Source organism: Syngnathoides biaculeatus, chromosome 5 (genome assembly GCF_019802595.1).
Source record: "Syngnathoides biaculeatus isolate LvHL_M chromosome 5, ASM1980259v1, whole genome shotgun sequence".
NCBI lineage: Eukaryota > Metazoa > Chordata > Actinopteri > Syngnathiformes > Syngnathidae > Syngnathoides > Syngnathoides biaculeatus.
Window position 1 is genome coordinate 22,811,832 of NC_084644.1, and position 17,972 is coordinate 22,829,803.

Genomic DNA, 17,972 nt, shown 5'->3' on the forward strand with positions numbered 1-17,972 from the left:
TAATAGCTAGTCCAGTACAAGGTGAGCCTTTTATTTCCAGCATATACTGTACATAGCATTTTCTATTCCCTTAAATATTTATGTCTGGCTTTGTTTATCAGCTCAGTGTAGCATATAAAACATCACATTTCAGACCTTTTTCAAATAATTTACTTGGCTCCCCTCCGTCCATCACTATCCCCTGCCCTTAAAAATATTTCCTCCATCCCCCCTCAAGATGGTGCATTTTTTATTGATGTTTTTTTTTTGGGGGGGGGGATAGTCTTTGTATGCAAATCCTGTCTGACTTGTCTGAATTATGTGTGTCTGTCCGGGAGCTTCTGTGATTCGGAGTGACTGAGGATTGCACACACGGTGATTGCATCCACTGGGCCTACTCTGAGCCTTGCATAAGTAATTGAGATGTCAGTATGTGTTCTCATATTCCTGCAACAAAACTGTAGAAAAACATGCACTGTTGAAGGTCATTTGAATAATTCCTTAATGGAAGGCAGACTTTGTTTTTCTGAATGCATGAAAAACCAAATGTCAATGATCAAAATCAAGCTGTGTCATATCTCATAGAGGCAGCCCTGATTCCTGGAGCACTTCACCCTCCATCTCTTTCTCTTTTGCTCTGAAAAGATAGATAAGGGAGAAGTGTCTTTGTGCATATCAAACACAACACAAGCCACTATTTTCTCTAGGGTCTTTTTGAAACACAAATTGGTTTGGAGACATTTTCCATGTTGACCTCTTTGATTCAAAATGGGAAATGACAGGGAAATGGTAGTTCTCATATTTAAATATAATCCTGAGAGGTCAGTGACGGAATTGCATATACAGCATACACACTGAATAATACAAAACCCTGGAAATCTTTGGAATAAAGAAGATTGTAGCTATAGACATCTCCTTACGGATCAGGTCATATCATTTTCAGTGTTTAGCTTTGTTGAGTTCTGTGAAGGGTTTGTTCTGGACAGAATTTGTTTTTAGCAATACTATAAACTAAGTACAATACACACCTAAAATCTCACCCACAACCTAAACAAAACTAATGCCTCAGAGATTATCTCCAACATCCATAAATCTAATGCTGTTAAACACATTACGTTAGGCTATCAAATAAGCCCTCCCACTGCAATAACATGCCATCAAGAAAAACTACAGCTTGTCCATCAAAAAGATATTCTTCGTCGCACAGAGGTTGCTTCATTACACTGGATACAGCCATGGCATCATATTACTAAGTGATATTCTCTTTATTATGAAAAATACAATCTTCGATATTTATCATATTGTTAAGATCTCGCAGTTGGTCCGAAACTGGTATTACGACATATGGAAGACGTGAATGAAGAAAAGCGAATGGACACTTAGATGAGTGGCTGCTGAATAGTTGTGTTCTGTATACAAATGGTGGACCTAACATTACATTCGGTACACCTGCACAAATTATCAGGTCAAAAGCGAAGGTGGGTACAGCAGCCAAAGATTCTAATGAAGTAAGAGTACTATTGCTTTAAAATAATAGAACTCAAGTCCAATTAAAAAGTTGTCCAAATCATTACTTGATTCAAAGTAGGAAAGTACTCGAGTAAAAAAACTACAAGGTACTGAGTAACTGGTGAGGACCTTGTCATTAACTTTTAAATCAGCATGAATGTCAAACAAAATGCAGTCAATTAATAAAATGTGTATAAATTCAGAGATTTATAAACAAGATCACTTACAGTAATTAAAATAGCCATCCATCCATTTTCTACTGTGGTTACCCTCACAAGGGTTGTGGGAGTGCTGGAGCCTACCCCAGCTATCTTTGGGCCAGAGTCGGTGTACACCCTGAACTGGTCGCCAGTGTGTTCTAATCTCACAAGTATATTTTGAATGTGAATCACTGAGAATAAAAATGATCTGTTCCAACATCAAATTGTTATAAATGACTTTAACATTCTTACCTTTCATATGCAGGTACGTAAAAATGAGACTTAAGAGAACTACAATGAAAAAAGAATCGCTGTTTGTCACCTTCTTATGGCGTGAATCTAGAATATTTTCCTGTGGAAAAGATGAGAAAGGCTTGCTTAAAGCAGGTGTGCATCCTTAAACTTCACAGTAAAATTCACAGTAAAGTACAACTGACACCTGTAAACACATAAAAGCACTTACCAGAAACGCCAACTTGCACGCTCGCCATTTTCAAGGCTGCCATTTTTTTGTACGGTGCCGGTATTGGTAACAGGAGTTCCGGGTGCCCACAAACAGCGACAAGCACTTGCATTGACTTGATACTGCATGTAATTACATTGTGTGAATAGTACAATTTTAATCTGCTTTAGATGGCCAGGTTTTTGAGTGACTTTTATTGTATTTTAGTTGAACTTTAGAAACATTCATGTTTGGAGGTTCCATTTTGTGGGGTTACCATGAGTACGATTAACATAAAAGCCTAATTTATGATGAATCTCTTATGTAATTACAGAATTCTGAAAAAATAAATCTATCTTGGATTGCTGGATGTTAACTAAGTTGAGGTAAAAATGAAGAGAGGGCTGTATAATAATTTCAATCTTTTTAATGTTAGTTGTTTTGAGAATTGAAAGACGAGTAAAACAAGTGTTACAGATCCAAAGAGACATTTTTTTTCTCTCTCAAAAAGACAGAAGCGGCTCTCTCTGGAGTGCACACAGACCCCGCACATTTTACATAGCGAGGCTCGGCAGCATAATTGAATCAAGTCCACAAGCTGACTTAAATCAACATAAAAATAGACTGAGGCAGGTAGAACACGTGAATACTGATAACTTCTCCCTGAATGCAATTTCCACAATGAAGCATATCATGAGCCAAACAGATTTCCCAGACTTTAGTTTCTGATCCAGAACAAAGTCTCTTAGCCGTTGTTGCTTTTCTTTGTTGATTCTCTGTCAGACATTGTTTGTTTGGTTTGAAGCGTTTTGGAAGGGAATTAAACTGTGTTGAGGTTCTGTACAAAGTTGGAGGTTTTATAGACAGCACACATGCACGCAGCGAGATGCTCAGTGGGAGCTTTGTCTTTGTTTAATAGTGACAATGATCGTCATGCCGCTATCATATACAAGCCAGGAGCAAGAGCATATGAAACCAAAGGAAAAGACTTTGAAAACTAGCAGGGTGTGTGTCTTTTCTCAGAGCAAACGTTTACTCGCACACACCTCCAAGCTTCAGAGCCTCAGAGAAAAGACCCAAGATGGATTAACAAGCCCTCTGTGGTTCACCTTCACATCCGAGTGACACTTCTGTTGCATTATCTTGACCAGATTCCATGGCTCTTTGGGTCCAATAATATACTGAATAGTATCATTGTGTCCTGCTGTGTGTACCTGGGTTCTTTCTAGGAAGCGTCAGACCTGAGTAAAGGAGCTATGAATTCCTCCTCATGTTCCCACTAGACTAGGTACGGTAGTTTTGTTATTCCGTCTGTGGCCTATGCCCCCACCCGATGCTGTCTGCTGTACATAATGCTTGCGGCCCTGAGAGGAAGCAGGCATTTACTTAAACAAAACCTTGAGGAAAGCCCTACCAATCCTCGGGGCTCACGTTCAGCAGCGCCCAAAACACAAAGGCTATGCAAATCTTTCCAGGCTGTGTTATCTACGCTCAGTTTCCGCTAGCACCACGGGAACCTGCATTGTGCCGTGCACGGCGATTATCGCATGTAATTTACATAGAATATGCACAAGAAACAGTGCACTGATCTCCAACAAAGCAAAGAAGAGTATCTGCTGAGCAGCTATCTGGTGCTACAGAAAAATTATAGGTTTAGCTGTGTGTGTATTAAACCGACAAAGCTTTTTTTTTTTTTTTTTGTGAACACTGTATCCTCCAAATGTTGCTTGTTTATCTATCTCTATTTGTTTTAGAAACCAACTCAAGCAGCACATATGTAGAAAGTTGAATCCTTCCACCAGTCTAATCTGCCCTTTGCCTGTGTTTCTTTTGTCATTGAATCCGTGTATCAACACAGTGAGGTGAAGCCCGATCGAGGAGGTGTGTAATCGCACAAAGCCGCTGCTGCTTAAATTGCTGGAGGTTCCACGTCGGACCAATAGTGAACGTAAGAAGTTGGAAGTCAAAAGACTGCAGGACGATTTCATTCAGACAAACTCTCTCTGAAACCTCAGACAGAAGGGTGCGATGAGAGATGAACTTCCTGATAGAGATGCTTTACCTACGAACATGCTGCAAAACGAAAACCTCCAAACCTACACTATGTTGAGGTGGGAGTCATCAAGAGGTCACTGTTCCTAATGATTTCCTTTCTGCTCTCTCTAAAGATGAAGGGTAAGATGCAGCTATGTATAGAATGGAGTGTAAAAAAAAAAATTAAAAAGAGAGAAAGCTTTAGGCGAGTATCGAAAAACAGAAACTGTCCATGCAAAGGGTGGTGCAACACAGATGCTGACAGTGAAAGACTTGAGGCTGTCCTGGTGGAAATCTCTCCCCCCAGACATCAGAAACTTCTACACTGTTGGATGTTGGAATTTGGTCAAAAACTAGGGTGGCTCAGTGAAAGACTGGTTAGAGCATCTGACTCATCGTTCTGAGGTCCGGGGTTCAAATCCCAGCCCACCTGTGTGGAGTTTGCATGTTCTGTTCTGTGTGGGTTTTCCATGGGCACTCAGGTTTCCTCCCACATTCTAATCTATGTATCAGGCACCGTTTCTGTATTTTTACTTACTTTGCCCCACACATCTGTTACTTGGTTTGAGATGTATTGCAATATTGTTAGAATTTTTATCTTATTTTGTATTGTGACCATTTTCCTTAGTGGTTTTCTTCAATTCAGCAGACAATGATGTCTCCAGTCAATGGCAGGGCACATTCTGCACATAAAAGAAAAAGTAAAACAGTTACATTTACACCTATTAACAACTTAGAATCTGCAGTTAACCTAAAATACAGTCCACATTTTTGAGGGGAGAACCCGGAGAAAATCCACACAAGAAGGACAGAACACTCAAACTACAGACAAACTAGAGCCAAGTTTCACAGCGCAAACCTCAGAAATCTGAGGCAGATGTGCTAAACAATAATCCACTGTGCTGGACACAGTAAATACAAAATAAAATACATTTGATGGACTATTTGGTTATTTTTTTGTGTTGTTTTGTCATTACTTTAAGTAGCTATGAAACAGCAAACAAAAATGGAGCGACCCTAAAAAAAAAAAAGAAAAAGCACACGGAGTATGCAAATTCATACCATGGTTTAAATATTTATCACATGTGAAATTAATTAGTGAACAACTTTGACTGTGGCAACATTTTGCTCTGGAGGGATAAGTTGAAATTTTACCGTGATTCAAACCATACATGAACACAACAAATCCCATCTTAACCAGAAATGCTCATTCGTAGACAGCCGTACATAGTGTGCGTATGTATACAGAATATTTTATTTTAAAAGTTATTGAACAAAACATTCAGGCCTCCCTGCAAAGGACATTCGTTTCCACAAATGTGATTAATTTGCTTTCATCTCACAATGACGTACACAATGCCATGTCATTTTGCTCTGGAGGGATAAGTTGAAATTTTACCGTGATTCAAACCATACATGAACACAACAAATCCCATCTTAAACAGAAATGCTCACTCGTAGAAAGCTGTACATAGTGTGCGTATGTATACAGAATATTTTATTTTAAAAGTTATCGATCAAAACATTCAGGGCTCCCTGCAAAGGACAATCGTTTCCACTAATGTGATTAATTTGCTTTCATCTCACAATGATGTACACAATGCCATGTCATCCAATTAAAAAAAAAAGTTTCCATGCAAATAAAAAATCCTCAATTTTGATAGTGACACTTTCAGGATGGTATTAACTCAATGTCAAGTTTCAGTGGAGTACAACTACACTTAATTTAATATAGAGAAGTTTTCTTCTGCCTGAATTGATCAGAATCAGGTTTATTGGCCAAGTGTGTAATTTTACTTTATTTGATCAGAATACACTTGTAAAAATAATTATACAAATATCAGATTGGTATATAAAATGGGCATTATCTTGCACAAAAATATGTAAATACCCACAATGTCTACTCTTGCGTTGTGTTTGAAATACATACCAAATCAATGGATTCTTGGTACTTATTCTTTATGGTTACAGTTCTCAGTGAAAATTACTGTATGTATCCTAATCAGTGAATAACACAACCACAAAAGCTCATTGAGGACAGTAGAGCAGATTTGGTAATAAGATATTATTTCCTGTGTACTATTAAAAATATACATTTGCTTTTCAGTTAGCCTCATGTCAAGAGACAATGTCAAGTAAAAGAGAAAAGCCCATCTGATGGGCGCACAGGCTCAAGTACACTGCTGCCATTAATAAATATAACAGTGGCGTTTCAGAGAAGGCCCTCGGAAGGCCAGTCACAAGCCGAGCATGAGTTTCTGCAGCACAATCGCCACTCTTAACCGGGTTATCAGTCCTGTCATCTTTATCATTGTTATAATCATTGCTGGTATGATGTAGCTCTGTCAACAGTCCTTTTTCTCTTTAATGTTGTAAACAGAAAAGTAGTGTTGCTTCACAAATAGCAAGCGCAAGGAGGAAATTGCAAATATAACAAAAGTGAGTGAAAAACAAAAGTATTACACTGGGCTAGGGTTGGGTTTTGCCGTGATTGCTTTAATGTGCAGCAAACAGGATGATGCTACAGAGCATATACGCAACTTGATGCATCATGATGACAAATGAATACACAACCAGAAATGGATGACTTAACAACTGCTTTGGGGTTTATTTTACAATTGACACAGAAAAGAAACAACCTAACCGGAACTAAAAATGTTTCTTTGTTTTTACAATTAATGTTGATAAAACATCGAAATGTATAGTCATTGTGCATCGCTTATTTATTTTCCACACCATTTCATGCATCAAATCGGATGCAAGTATAATTAAAATCATTTCTGTAAACCAAGCCAAAGAAGCTGAATTTTTATTTTTCCTTAAAAAAAAACTTTGTAACTCTACAGCATATATCTATGTACACAATCTGTTTTTTGTTTGTTTTGAATCATTTTAGTATATAAAATGACAATACAAAAGTTAGAGAATGCACACACCTTAAGATACAAAGACTGCAGTCATTTCAAATGATGAGATATGTCGAATGGGAGTACTGACATTTACAACTGTTCTCTTTGCAGCTGAAAGCAACATCGTTAAAAGAAGAAAATTGAAAAGAAAAACAATCATAGTTATTAAATTTGACAATAGGTGATACTTCACAAGTTGTTTGTTTTCTTTTTTTTTCTTTAGCAAACTTGCATACAGTGGCCACTTATGACTGACTGGAAGCAGCATTTCAGTTGTTCCAAATGTTCGTATAATCTTTTTTTAATACAATAAGCAGGCCATTCTTCTTCAAAACATTTCAATAACAGGAACTCAAAATTATTGTTCTTTTTACAAACGCAAAGTTTAAAAATCTAAGGTGCTACTTCAGTCTCTCAGCTTTTAGTGAACTATTTTGGGTGTATACATTAATTTTTTTTTCTTCATAAGTATAGTAGATTGCCATTCTTCCAATGCATTTTAAATTTTATCATTGAAACAGTAGTTGTATTTTTGCCATGAGAATATTAAAGTCATTTTTTAACCTTGATTCACGAAAATACATGCACAGATCAGACAATTAGCATATAAATATCTTGGGAAATAAGTGTAAAAAAACAACAAACAATTTGAAAAAAAAAAAAAACATCAACATGGTCCAGTCAGGCATTCATTACAACAGAAAAAAAAGTATTTTTCTGTTGGCTCAGTTCGGCCCAGTGCAGTAACTGTGAGCAATGTTGTTTTAGTGCAATGAAATTCTAGTCAGTTCTATAGCTGTCCATGTCCCTTCTCATTGACACCCTCCTCAAACTGACTCCATTTTGTCGAGTTTCTCTAGTTTTTCCAAAGCTGTAACAAACACCAGGTGGTCCTCGGGAGACTTGCCATGGGTCTTACTGAGGTGCAACTTGACTGCGTGTTTGCTGACGAATGTCCGATTGCAAAGTCTGCACTGGTACACGGAGCCAATGTCGTCCTCTGGCGTAGTCAAGGCTGACAGGGAACTGCCGAATGTCATTTTGTCCGTGATCACCTTTGAGGCAGCCTGCTGCTCCCGTAGGTGTTCAGCTGACAGTTTGGACAGGTCCTTCAAGCTGAATCCCAGGTGAGACTCCAGGTGGCTGATATAGGAGGAGGGAGTCCTAAACTGGGAAGCACAGTCACTACAGAGGAACACAGGCTGGCACGAGTCCATATTTTTGAGAAACTTAGTGCCACCAGTCCGTCGCAGCTGGTACTTTACATTGGCTAGCCAGTGGGATATGGTGGTCATGGAGAGGCCGGTGAACTTACAGATGTGAACCCTTTCTTGAGGTCCCAGGTCAGTCAGAGCGTAGCGGCCTTCTGGGGTCTCCCGCAAGCTGGAGGCAAACTGTGCCTGCAGGATGAGGAGGTGTTGAGGATTCCAGTTGGATTGCCTCCCTTTTCTCTTCTGCACTGGCGAGAGATCCTCAAGAGCATCCTCAAATGCACTGCCATCAGCATCTGATTTTTCTGAGATAGAGGAAGGCGTTGACGATTTGGGAGTCAGTCTCCCAGTGAGGTTCTTTACCATATCGGAGATATCCATGAGAGCGTTCTCTCTCAAAGGGGAGGAAACTGTCTCAGGCATGGTAATAATAGTTTTGCTACCATTTACAATATTGTTGACCACACTCCTGCTGTTGTTATTGTTACTGTTACTGTTATTGTTAGTGATTGACTTATTTTTACTTAGGTCTATGGGTTGGTCACTGTTTTCATACAAAGGAAAGTGGTTAATGGGCTCAGCAGTTTTGCCTTGAGGTATTGGGGTGAAGGCTGGCTTATCCATCATGCTGTTACTGATTTTGTAAAGCATGGACAGTGGGTCTGCAGCTGGGGTTACTGGTTTGGACGCCTTACCTAGGTGTGTGTTCATGATTGACTGGAGTGCACTCAGAGGGTTTATAAAAGGACTTTCTGGTGAGTGATCAGTAATGATGCCGAGACTGTTGCCGTTAGTCACCGGCGATTGGCACGCCTCGGTGCCACTCTTTGAATTGTTGTTATAGACATCCACAAGACTTTCTTTCGGCTCCTTCTTGCAGATAAGCTCGGACTCTACACTGCCTGGGCTAGTACTTCTCATACCAGATGCTCTACCTGTCGTGAGGTCATTTGGGGAACCCTGTTGCTCTCTCTGCTCTCTCAGTGCAGGAGAGGGGGACTTAACCAACGATGGAGGTCGGGCTCGCTCCACGCTCACCATCTTCTCCTCCTTTTCTTTCTTTACTGTGGTAGCTTTCCCTGTCACTTTCTCTACCAGCTCCTCCATGGCAGTGACATTGCTCCTGAGTGGAGTAGGTGAAGAAGGGCTCCGAGGTGAGTGGATGACTGAATTGGGGTCACTCACAAGCCCTCGAAGCCCACTGTTAAACATTGGCTGCATCTGGACACTTTGGATGGTGGGGGGCAGAACAGTAGTCGAGCTTTTTAGAGCACCTTGCAGCTGATATGCTGCATGAATGCTCGGATATCCACCCCACGTGGGAGTGCCTGTCTGAGCCTTGCTAATGGCGCTTGACACGGTGTTTTCAAGGGATTTAAGAATATCGAGACCTTCTTTAGGAGTTTCCTCCAGATCTTCTTCTCTAAGATATTTATATGATGTGGTGTCAGTCTCAACTTTCTCACCCGAGTCATCTCGCTCCTCTTTAATTTTTTTCTCCACTGGCTCCCCACATTCAACTTTCTCATCCTCACTCACTTCCCTCTTTTCCTCTGAGCCAGAGGAGAGGGCAGGGGACACAGGCTGAGACTTAATACTACCAGGTACAGGGAGTCTGGTGGTGGTAGGTGGCAGTGGGATAGACTGAATCTTTTCTTCTACTACAGGATCAAAAACCAGTTGCTTCCCTTTCTTGGATGCAGAATTTGTGACTTTCAAAAAGTGACCTGTGACCATCATGTGAGCAGTAAGCTGCTGCAGCGTATCATGAGAACTACCACACTCCATGCATTTCAGTATCTGAGCTTTTCGTGCTTCAAACTGCCATGTATAGCTGGCACCATTCTGGTAGCCATATCGGTTGTTTGCCGTTACATAGGGATTAGCTGCTGCTTTTGCATCTTTGCTGATATCACCAAGTGATAAATTGCATCCCCCACCCCCAGGATGGACAGACTCTGGAGAGCAAGGAGAAATGATAGTATCTTGCATCGCTCGTTTTTTAGTGGAGGAGGATACTAATTTAGTGGCCAAGGCTGGCACTGGTTCTTTGAGAGGCACTTTCTGGTAATGCTTGGTCTTGATCATATGAACACTGAGATCCTGCAGCGATTCAAATGAGTGGCCACAGTACATGCACTTCAGTACCTTCTGGGCATCCTCTTTGCCTTCCATCTCCATCAGGGAGCGTTTGCGGGGTTTTGACCAGCGCTTTCCCTGATCCTCCTCTTTGTCCTTGTTGTCATCTCGATAGTGGCCAGTCTCATTCATATGGACTGTCAAACCAACCAGAGTGTCATAGGCAGCACTGCAATCTTTACAGCGGAATTTGCTTGCACCAGTAAAGACAGAGCCATACAGCTTATTGTTTTGACGGTACAGCTGCACTGTGCTGAAAAGGCTAGGCTCTGGTAAAAGATGGTAGGGGGTCTGCTGAAGAGTCTTTGCAAGTGCTGCCTGGTGCCAGTCATAAGCCACACCACTGCCATTACTAGTCCCTCCACTGCTGTTCCCACTACTGCTGGTTGCATTCTGGACACTAACAGAGCTAGCTGCTGTACCATTAGTGTTAACAGTTGTGGTGCTAGTGTGGCTGACAGTGGTGCTGGAGCTCTTGCCATTATGATGACTGGAGACTGTGTTGACCCCATTGCTCTTGTTTGTGTTTGTTGTTGTTGCTGCAGAAACGGGAGCAGAAGAGGCAGGTTCTGAAGTGATGAGGGTACTGTTGACACTGCCAGCTGGAACAGACTTGGATTTCATGATGTCCATTGTAATGCTGGACCAAGAGGCATCTGAAATGAGGTTTGCATAGACTGCTTTCATCTGAGCTAAGCTATCTTGGAAAGATAGGCCATTGTTGGGTGAGAAGGGGAAAGTTGTACCTTCCTTCTCATGGCCATCCCGAGAGGAAGTGCTTTTGAAGTCTGTAAGTCGGTCACTAGAGTCACTAAGCGGGGACCCATAGCCAGCATCAGGGTTGGTGCCATTGCTGAGGGGAGAGTCTCTGTAACTAGGTGGTTGGCCTCCTTCCACATCATCCTCTTCCTCGTTGCACAGGAACTCAGTGTCCTGGCCATCTAATGAGAGGCCATCATCCTGGAGGTGCTCTTCCTCCTCTTGAGTGGGAGGCTTAAGTTCATCTTCAGGCATGTAAGCTGGAGCACAGACAGAAGACACAAGTTGAAGGAAATAAATTAGATTAGTAGAGTATATGTGAAATTATACCAAGAGTGATAAAAACTACACAAACCTAACACTCCATGTAAAATGTAGGCTTTTATTCTTACCCACTTTAGTTTGCTATCTCCTTATATTCATGCGTTACTCTATATTTTACACACATGTGATTATTAAAGCGTGTGGTGAAAAAAAGCCTCCTAGGGAAATATAAATCACTGCACTTCTGACAGTTGTCCTTTTCTTACCCAACTCCCTATTCCTTCACACATGCCTCATGTTTCCCAGGAAATGACTGGCTGTTTGGCCTTGTTAGTTAGCTGCATGTCCAACTCCCTTTTTCACTCTGTTTTTCTATTCTCTAAGCTTTATTGCCTCTCAATCATCCAGTCTGTTAAGTTCAACTCCTCAAATGTTAAGATTATGCAACGGATCTGGAGAGGGGAAAAAAAACACTAATTGGAAGGTATTGCAGCTTTTCCTAACCCACTCAACCAAGCTAAAGGTCACTCCCATTTCAGAGAATAAACACAGAAACTGACAAAACAAGGAGAGTATCTGGTAAACAGACAATACATTGTAAAAATAAAGAAATATTAGAGTACACAAACCAGAAGATGGAAGCAAAGTGTGTGCGTGTGTGTTTGTGTGTGTATCCTGGGTCAGGAAGTCACTCCAAGCATCTATAAGGAAGAAACCTATGTAGCGGTTTGGGGAAAACGTGAATGAAAAGTAGATCCTGCGAATGAAGAACAAGTGAGCACGACATGTCGGGTTTTATAGCTGAGATGGTGGGAGCAAGTACAGGAGAAAGAAAAAAGAGAAGGTGAGAGAGGCAGGGAGACAGGAAAGACAGCCCCCTAGCTTCTTCCTTTATCTCCTTCCTGCATGGTGAGATGTGTGTCCTAGATGCCAGTATCAATCTTTCCTGATGAAACAGATGTGCTGTCAGCCTCAAACGGCATGCTAACCTGTCATATCATAATCTAAGTGGACATAATACCTGATATATATACACTGGCACCATTTACTGCTGCCTGAGAGGAGATGGGTGGATGAGGTGGGGGAAGTGAGCAGCTGCACTGTGCACTGTGACTATGTGATGATGTGCATTTGAGCGCATCGGTTTGGGAATGCACGTTTTCCTGCACGCTCACCAATCACAATGCAGCTCACACTTAGCTGCTCTTACAGTGCAAACGAGACTCCAGCCACAATATTGTCTATAAATCAAGAGTGTGCTGTGTGGTGCTGATACAACCTTCTCCAAATGAGCAACTTACCGACCCTCTCTTCCCACCCCCAATGCCATACAGGATTTCAGTGAAATGAGAGCACTACAGGAGAACCTGGCTGCGCTTCAATCCCACTGACAGGCTGAGACAGAGACAGTTTCTAAAACTCCTGAAAATCCCTAACACAGCAGATTAGCATTATGTGATGTACTCTCTACAACACATCTGCAGAGTGTCTCCTATTAGGGTGCCTTCCTGCACAAACCTGCCTCCAGAGCATGAGGATGTCAATGCATATTAGGTATTTAATGTACACCGCATTCTGCAGAATGGCTCTAGCTATCAGTCACAATCACAAATGTACAGTAGGACTAACATAGCTGCGTCACTCACATCAGCTGCAGCCCAAAAACAGCTAAACCCAAATAGTTGAAAATATAGAAATCACAGCAGGAAAGACAAAGACAAAATCTGTGCTGAGTGACAAAACACAGACTGCAATAAGGAGGGGCTTCAAGCGATGAGCAGGTCGCCAGGGAACCCTTTGACGATCCTTGTCAATCAATTCATGTCCTGCCATGTTGTCATGGAAACAACAAAGAGGAAGCTATCAAAAGCGCAGAGACAAAAGAGTGGCAGAGTAAGACATCTGTAAAAATCATAGGCGGTAATCCAGATTGTTTTGCAAACCATAAATGTACATTAGTGATGAAACGCGGTTAAAGTTAGCCTGAAATAAATGATCTCTACCTTGCCTTTGAAATGATCAAAAGACAGGATGCTGAAAGCCGAATTGGCAATGAAAAAGTAAAAATGTTAAGAGCTACACATAAAACGTGTCGCTTCAACCACTGATACTTGAAGATGTGTGATTTTAACTTGCAACTAGATTAACCCACTCCTAAAAAAAAAACCACTTTGTATCAGATTTGTGTTCTGGATGCACATACAATATGCAATGTCACAGCAGGAGGAAGGGGCAGACTCAGGGTGGACTAGGCCTGGCATCACAGGCGGTTGGGTTGCAGAGAGGGTGATGGCTGTGAGCAGGGCCATCTGCACGGCCACCAATGCACTTGTCACTTTAGCTCGGGAACGTGCCGCCATCAAGGAGACAGGCGGTAGCTTGGCCAGGAGAGTGCCAGGATTCACTGTCACAAACTGCAGCGATCAAGCCCCGCCACCAGCCGCTCTTGCGACAACACATACCAGACCAGCAGGACATTAGCTTCTCAGCATATCACACATCTACAGTGTCCACGCATATGGTTCATATGCCTTGAATCATATCAAATACTGTACATTAAGTACTAAAAAGGTCGAGGTGTGTTTCTGGATGCAATGAAGGACCCCTTGAAAAGGCTAATGCACAAATGGAGTGACACACAATAAAGCTTTAAAGCGTTGGACAAACGGCTAACTGGCTTTAATAGGCTCAAGAAGAAAGTGTGACTCTTCTTAAATTCTTATGTGAATAAAAGGAAAGAAAATGCATCTCTTTCATAGAGTATTAAAATTTGATCCATCATAAGAAATTGTGTCATGGCAGTCTGTGGTGTCCTATGTAAATATTTGTTCTTGAAGAAAAGAACATGGGCAAGAACATGTGGTCCAGACATCCACAGAGGACAGAGACAGACAGTTGATTATATTTGGCAGTGAACGCCCTTCATCTTGTCTCAGTATAAAATTGGGCTTCACAGAGAAAACAAGCCTGACCTAAGTAGAGATCATCTTTAAAACATTCTCTCCCATAAACAGTGACTTATTTTATAACTTGGATTTCTATAAATTATACCATATTGAATACAACTAGTGTTCACGTCTGCATTTTGGCAACAAGCACTTCTTTTCAAAACTTTGCTCTCTCTTTTGCTCTTCTGCTTTCACCCTTCTACACAGAGAGACTGCTTGGTTGTTAAATCAATAATACTCACAGAGCTTCACCATTTGGCCATTGTCAAAACCAAACAAACCAGATAAGAAAAGCAGAAAGGAGATGAAACTAGAGTGAAAAGAGATAGATGAAACCAGTCAGCCTCTCCTCACCCGCCGCTTTTCTCCAACACCCCTTCTTCTATTTATTTACACACATTATTTATTTGATGTGCATTTGGGAAGAGGGGGCAATCACAGCAGTCATTTGCAGCACTAATGTCCAATCACAGACCCCTTCACTCATGTGATTTAGGCAGTGCAAGAGCGGGTTGGCGGCGAAGAATGCTTGTGTGGAGGCGGTTGTTATGTGGTGGGATAGGGGGGATCGTAGGCCGGGGCCATTTAGGCTGGTCCCTAATAGGAAACTGGCAGTCTTATTCCTTCCCCAGATTCTGTTTGTCACCTTGCTCTCCATTACATGCCTCTCAACGCTGATGGCTTTGGACAGCAGCTGATCAAAAAGCCATTGCTTGACCTACACGTTGTGGCAGAATGAGACGCACCCTGCACGGAGAGAATGGGAGGCGGGGGGTGCAGAAGGAGATGAGATGGAAAAAAAAGTTGTTTCGTATGGCAGATAGAAGCGAGAGTGCAGCAGTGAAAAGGGTTGGAGGGGAGGGGTGATTGCTCTTGGACCAGGACAAGAGGGCTGTAAATAAAAGGACATTATTATTTCCTCTGTCCCGTCATGTAGAAAAGCCAATTATGGTAATGCTGCTGCCGCCATGTCAGAGAGAATGTTGGGATGTGGTTCTTGTGAAGCGGCTAACATGAGAGCCATGGCCTGGTGAGGAACACAGACCTAATTTTGACAGGAGATTGTAGAGAAAATGCAGAGGACGGAAAGAGAAGGACACTAAGATATAGGAAACATAAAGTTGTACCTGAGCTTTGTTCCCTTAAGCGGTGATTCCCAACCAGGTTTCGTTGAACAGCAGTGTGCTGTGAAAGATGATCAGATGTGCGTGGAAAATTATCCATTTTCACGCACTTGGTCCAAAAATTCTGATTGATAAGTGCTTTTTGTTCACATATCTATGCTACCAACGTATCGTGGCAAGTAGAACAACCAAGCTCTTAGATTATGCTCATCAGATGGCAGAAGGCACATGCATCCAAACATCAATTTTATGTACCACTTATCCTTACAAGCCTTTCAGGTATACCGGAGCCTAACCCAGTTATCTTCTGGTGAGAGGCAGGGTACACCGAAACTGGTCACCAGCCATGTAGGGCACATTCACAACCATTCACACTCGCATTCACATCTTAAAGGAATTTTAAGTCTTCAATCAACTTATCATGAATATGTGTGGTATGTGGGAGGAAACCGGAGTGTACTGGAGAAAACCCACGGAAGCACGAGGAGAACATATAAACTTTACACAGGCAAGCCCGGATTTCAACCCGGGTCCTCAGAACTCTAAGACAGATGTGCTAAACAGTCTTCCACCATGAAGGAGGATTCTTAGTGGTAATTTAATCCAACATGCTAATTGATTTTTTTTCTGAAATGTTCACTGTTTAAATACTTGTTTGAAGGTTAATTTAATTAATTGTATTTTTATTTTTGTATTTATTTAATTGTTTGTTAGTTTTTTTAACGGTGTCGCCTTCCAGTTAGCCACTTTGGAAATGCCATAATTGTTGGATGCCCATCAAAAGCAGAGATCAGTGATTGAATTTCTTGCTTTGAAGGAGCAAGAAGCACTAAAGCTTTTCAAAAGGTTGCAAAATGTGTACAAGGAAGCTGTAATAGGCTACAGCAAGTTAGTCTCCAGGATCAAAGGTGAAAAACAAGAGACTGCTATAGGAAACCAAGGTGACAAGTAGATTTAACACCAATCCGATCGGCCTGAATTGAATAGTTAGCATTTTGTGCTGATCAGCTGATTGGCTTTAATGTCATAATTCGCTGATCCAATCAATGACATAATTGATTGGTTCCCTAAAAGACATTTACCTCATGTCATCGTCGTATACAGTATATCCAAATCCAAAAGCTAGTTTATTTTATTTTTGTCGTCTTTCTACGCTGCACCATAAATATATATCCATCTATCCATTATCTGAGCCACTTATCCTTCTAAAGGGTCGCAGGAGCATTAGAGCCTATCCAGCTTACTTCGGGCAGGAGGTGGAGTACACCCTGAACTAGTTGCCAGGCAATGGTAACACTGTAAATATCCGACCACCAATAAAGTTATTTAAAAAAAATTTGACGAGTGGGACAGACAGAACATGTTACATGGGATAACATGGGACAGACTACAAGACGAAGTTGGCCTTTCATGAATGTACTATGTCATACAACTGCTAGAAAATAATGTAGTCTGATACCACCGCATCCCATCTTTTGCGATCACTGGGCTTCATCTTGGCAACTCAAACATGACCGGATATGCATTTGAGTTACCATGGCGATGAGATGACAATCATAATGGATCACGCCATGTGTTCAAAAGAACAAGATGTGGAAAAATGTGTTAGTGTTCGCCGATGCTCGGGAAAGGACGTTCGCTTGCTTAAGATAAGTTCACGTACTTTTAATACGATACCACTCGCAAGCAAACAACAAAACATTATATAACCAAGTAAGGCCGAGAATTCACAGTTGAGAGAAAGCATGCAGGTAGAGTAATTTCTTTACAGTAAGTTAGGACCCATCAATTCTGTCATATTGGTTTGACCTGACCGATATGAATACATGACGTGACTAGAGCAGTGTTTTCCAATTTTTATTGATCCAAGGCACATATTTTGCATTTGAAAAATCGGATGATGCTGCAAATAGTGTTTGGGTCGATTCAGTGATCAAAACATTGTAGAGTCACCATTGATGACATCCCCATCATGTACCATCATTGATGACCTAACCCCATACACAGTGTGCAAACTTTTGAAAATGTTTGCGGACGGTTCCCCTTTCAAATCAAGTAACTCAATCACAGGTGTGCTTCTGGTGGGCATCCAACAGTTATAGTGAAGAAAATAAGTATTGCTATATTGCAAGTTCTTCTCCCACTTAAAAATCATAGAGGGGTTGGTCCACTGTGAACAAAATCCAGAAATCACAATGTATGATTTTTTTAATGATTTATTTGTGTCATACAGCTGCAAAAAAGTATTTGAACACCCATCTATCAGCTAGAATTCTGAGCCCCAAAGACCCATTAGTCCGCCTTTAAAAGTCTATCTCCACCCCCTGTATTATCCTGAATCAGATGCATCTGTGTGAGGTCGTTAGCTGCATAAAGACACCTGTCCCCCCCATAATAATCAGTAAGACTCAAACTTGTAACATGGCCAAGACCAAAGAGCTGTCCAAAAACACC

At 41.4% G+C, this 17,972-nt stretch overlaps 1 protein-coding gene and 1 long non-coding RNA gene across 4 annotated transcripts in view; both read right to left on the reverse strand.

Moving 5' to 3' along the window:
- Positions 1-532: 532 nt before the first annotated feature.
- On the reverse strand, positions 533-2,010 carry LOC133500364 (uncharacterized). The gene is made up of 3 exons (XR_009794869.1): positions 1,941-2,010; positions 1,716-1,846; positions 533-616 (listed from the first exon to the last, which is right to left on the reverse strand). It is a non-coding gene; the product is annotated as an uncharacterized LOC133500364 (long non-coding RNA).
- A 4,629-nt stretch (positions 2,011-6,639) lies between these two features.
- Positions 6,640-17,972, reverse strand: part of LOC133500362 (teashirt homolog 1-like) — a 43,247-nt gene continuing 31,914 nt past the window's right edge. For 2 of the 3 annotated variants that reach the window (XM_061818945.1, XM_061818946.1), the window contains one exon: positions 6,640-11,442. In XM_061818945.1, coding sequence (XP_061674929.1) covers positions 7,901-11,442 — 3,542 coding nt within the window. In that variant the 3' untranslated portion in view covers positions 6,640-7,900. The remainder of the gene's footprint in view (positions 11,443-17,972) is intronic. The other variant, XM_061818947.1, reaches the window with a different exon arrangement.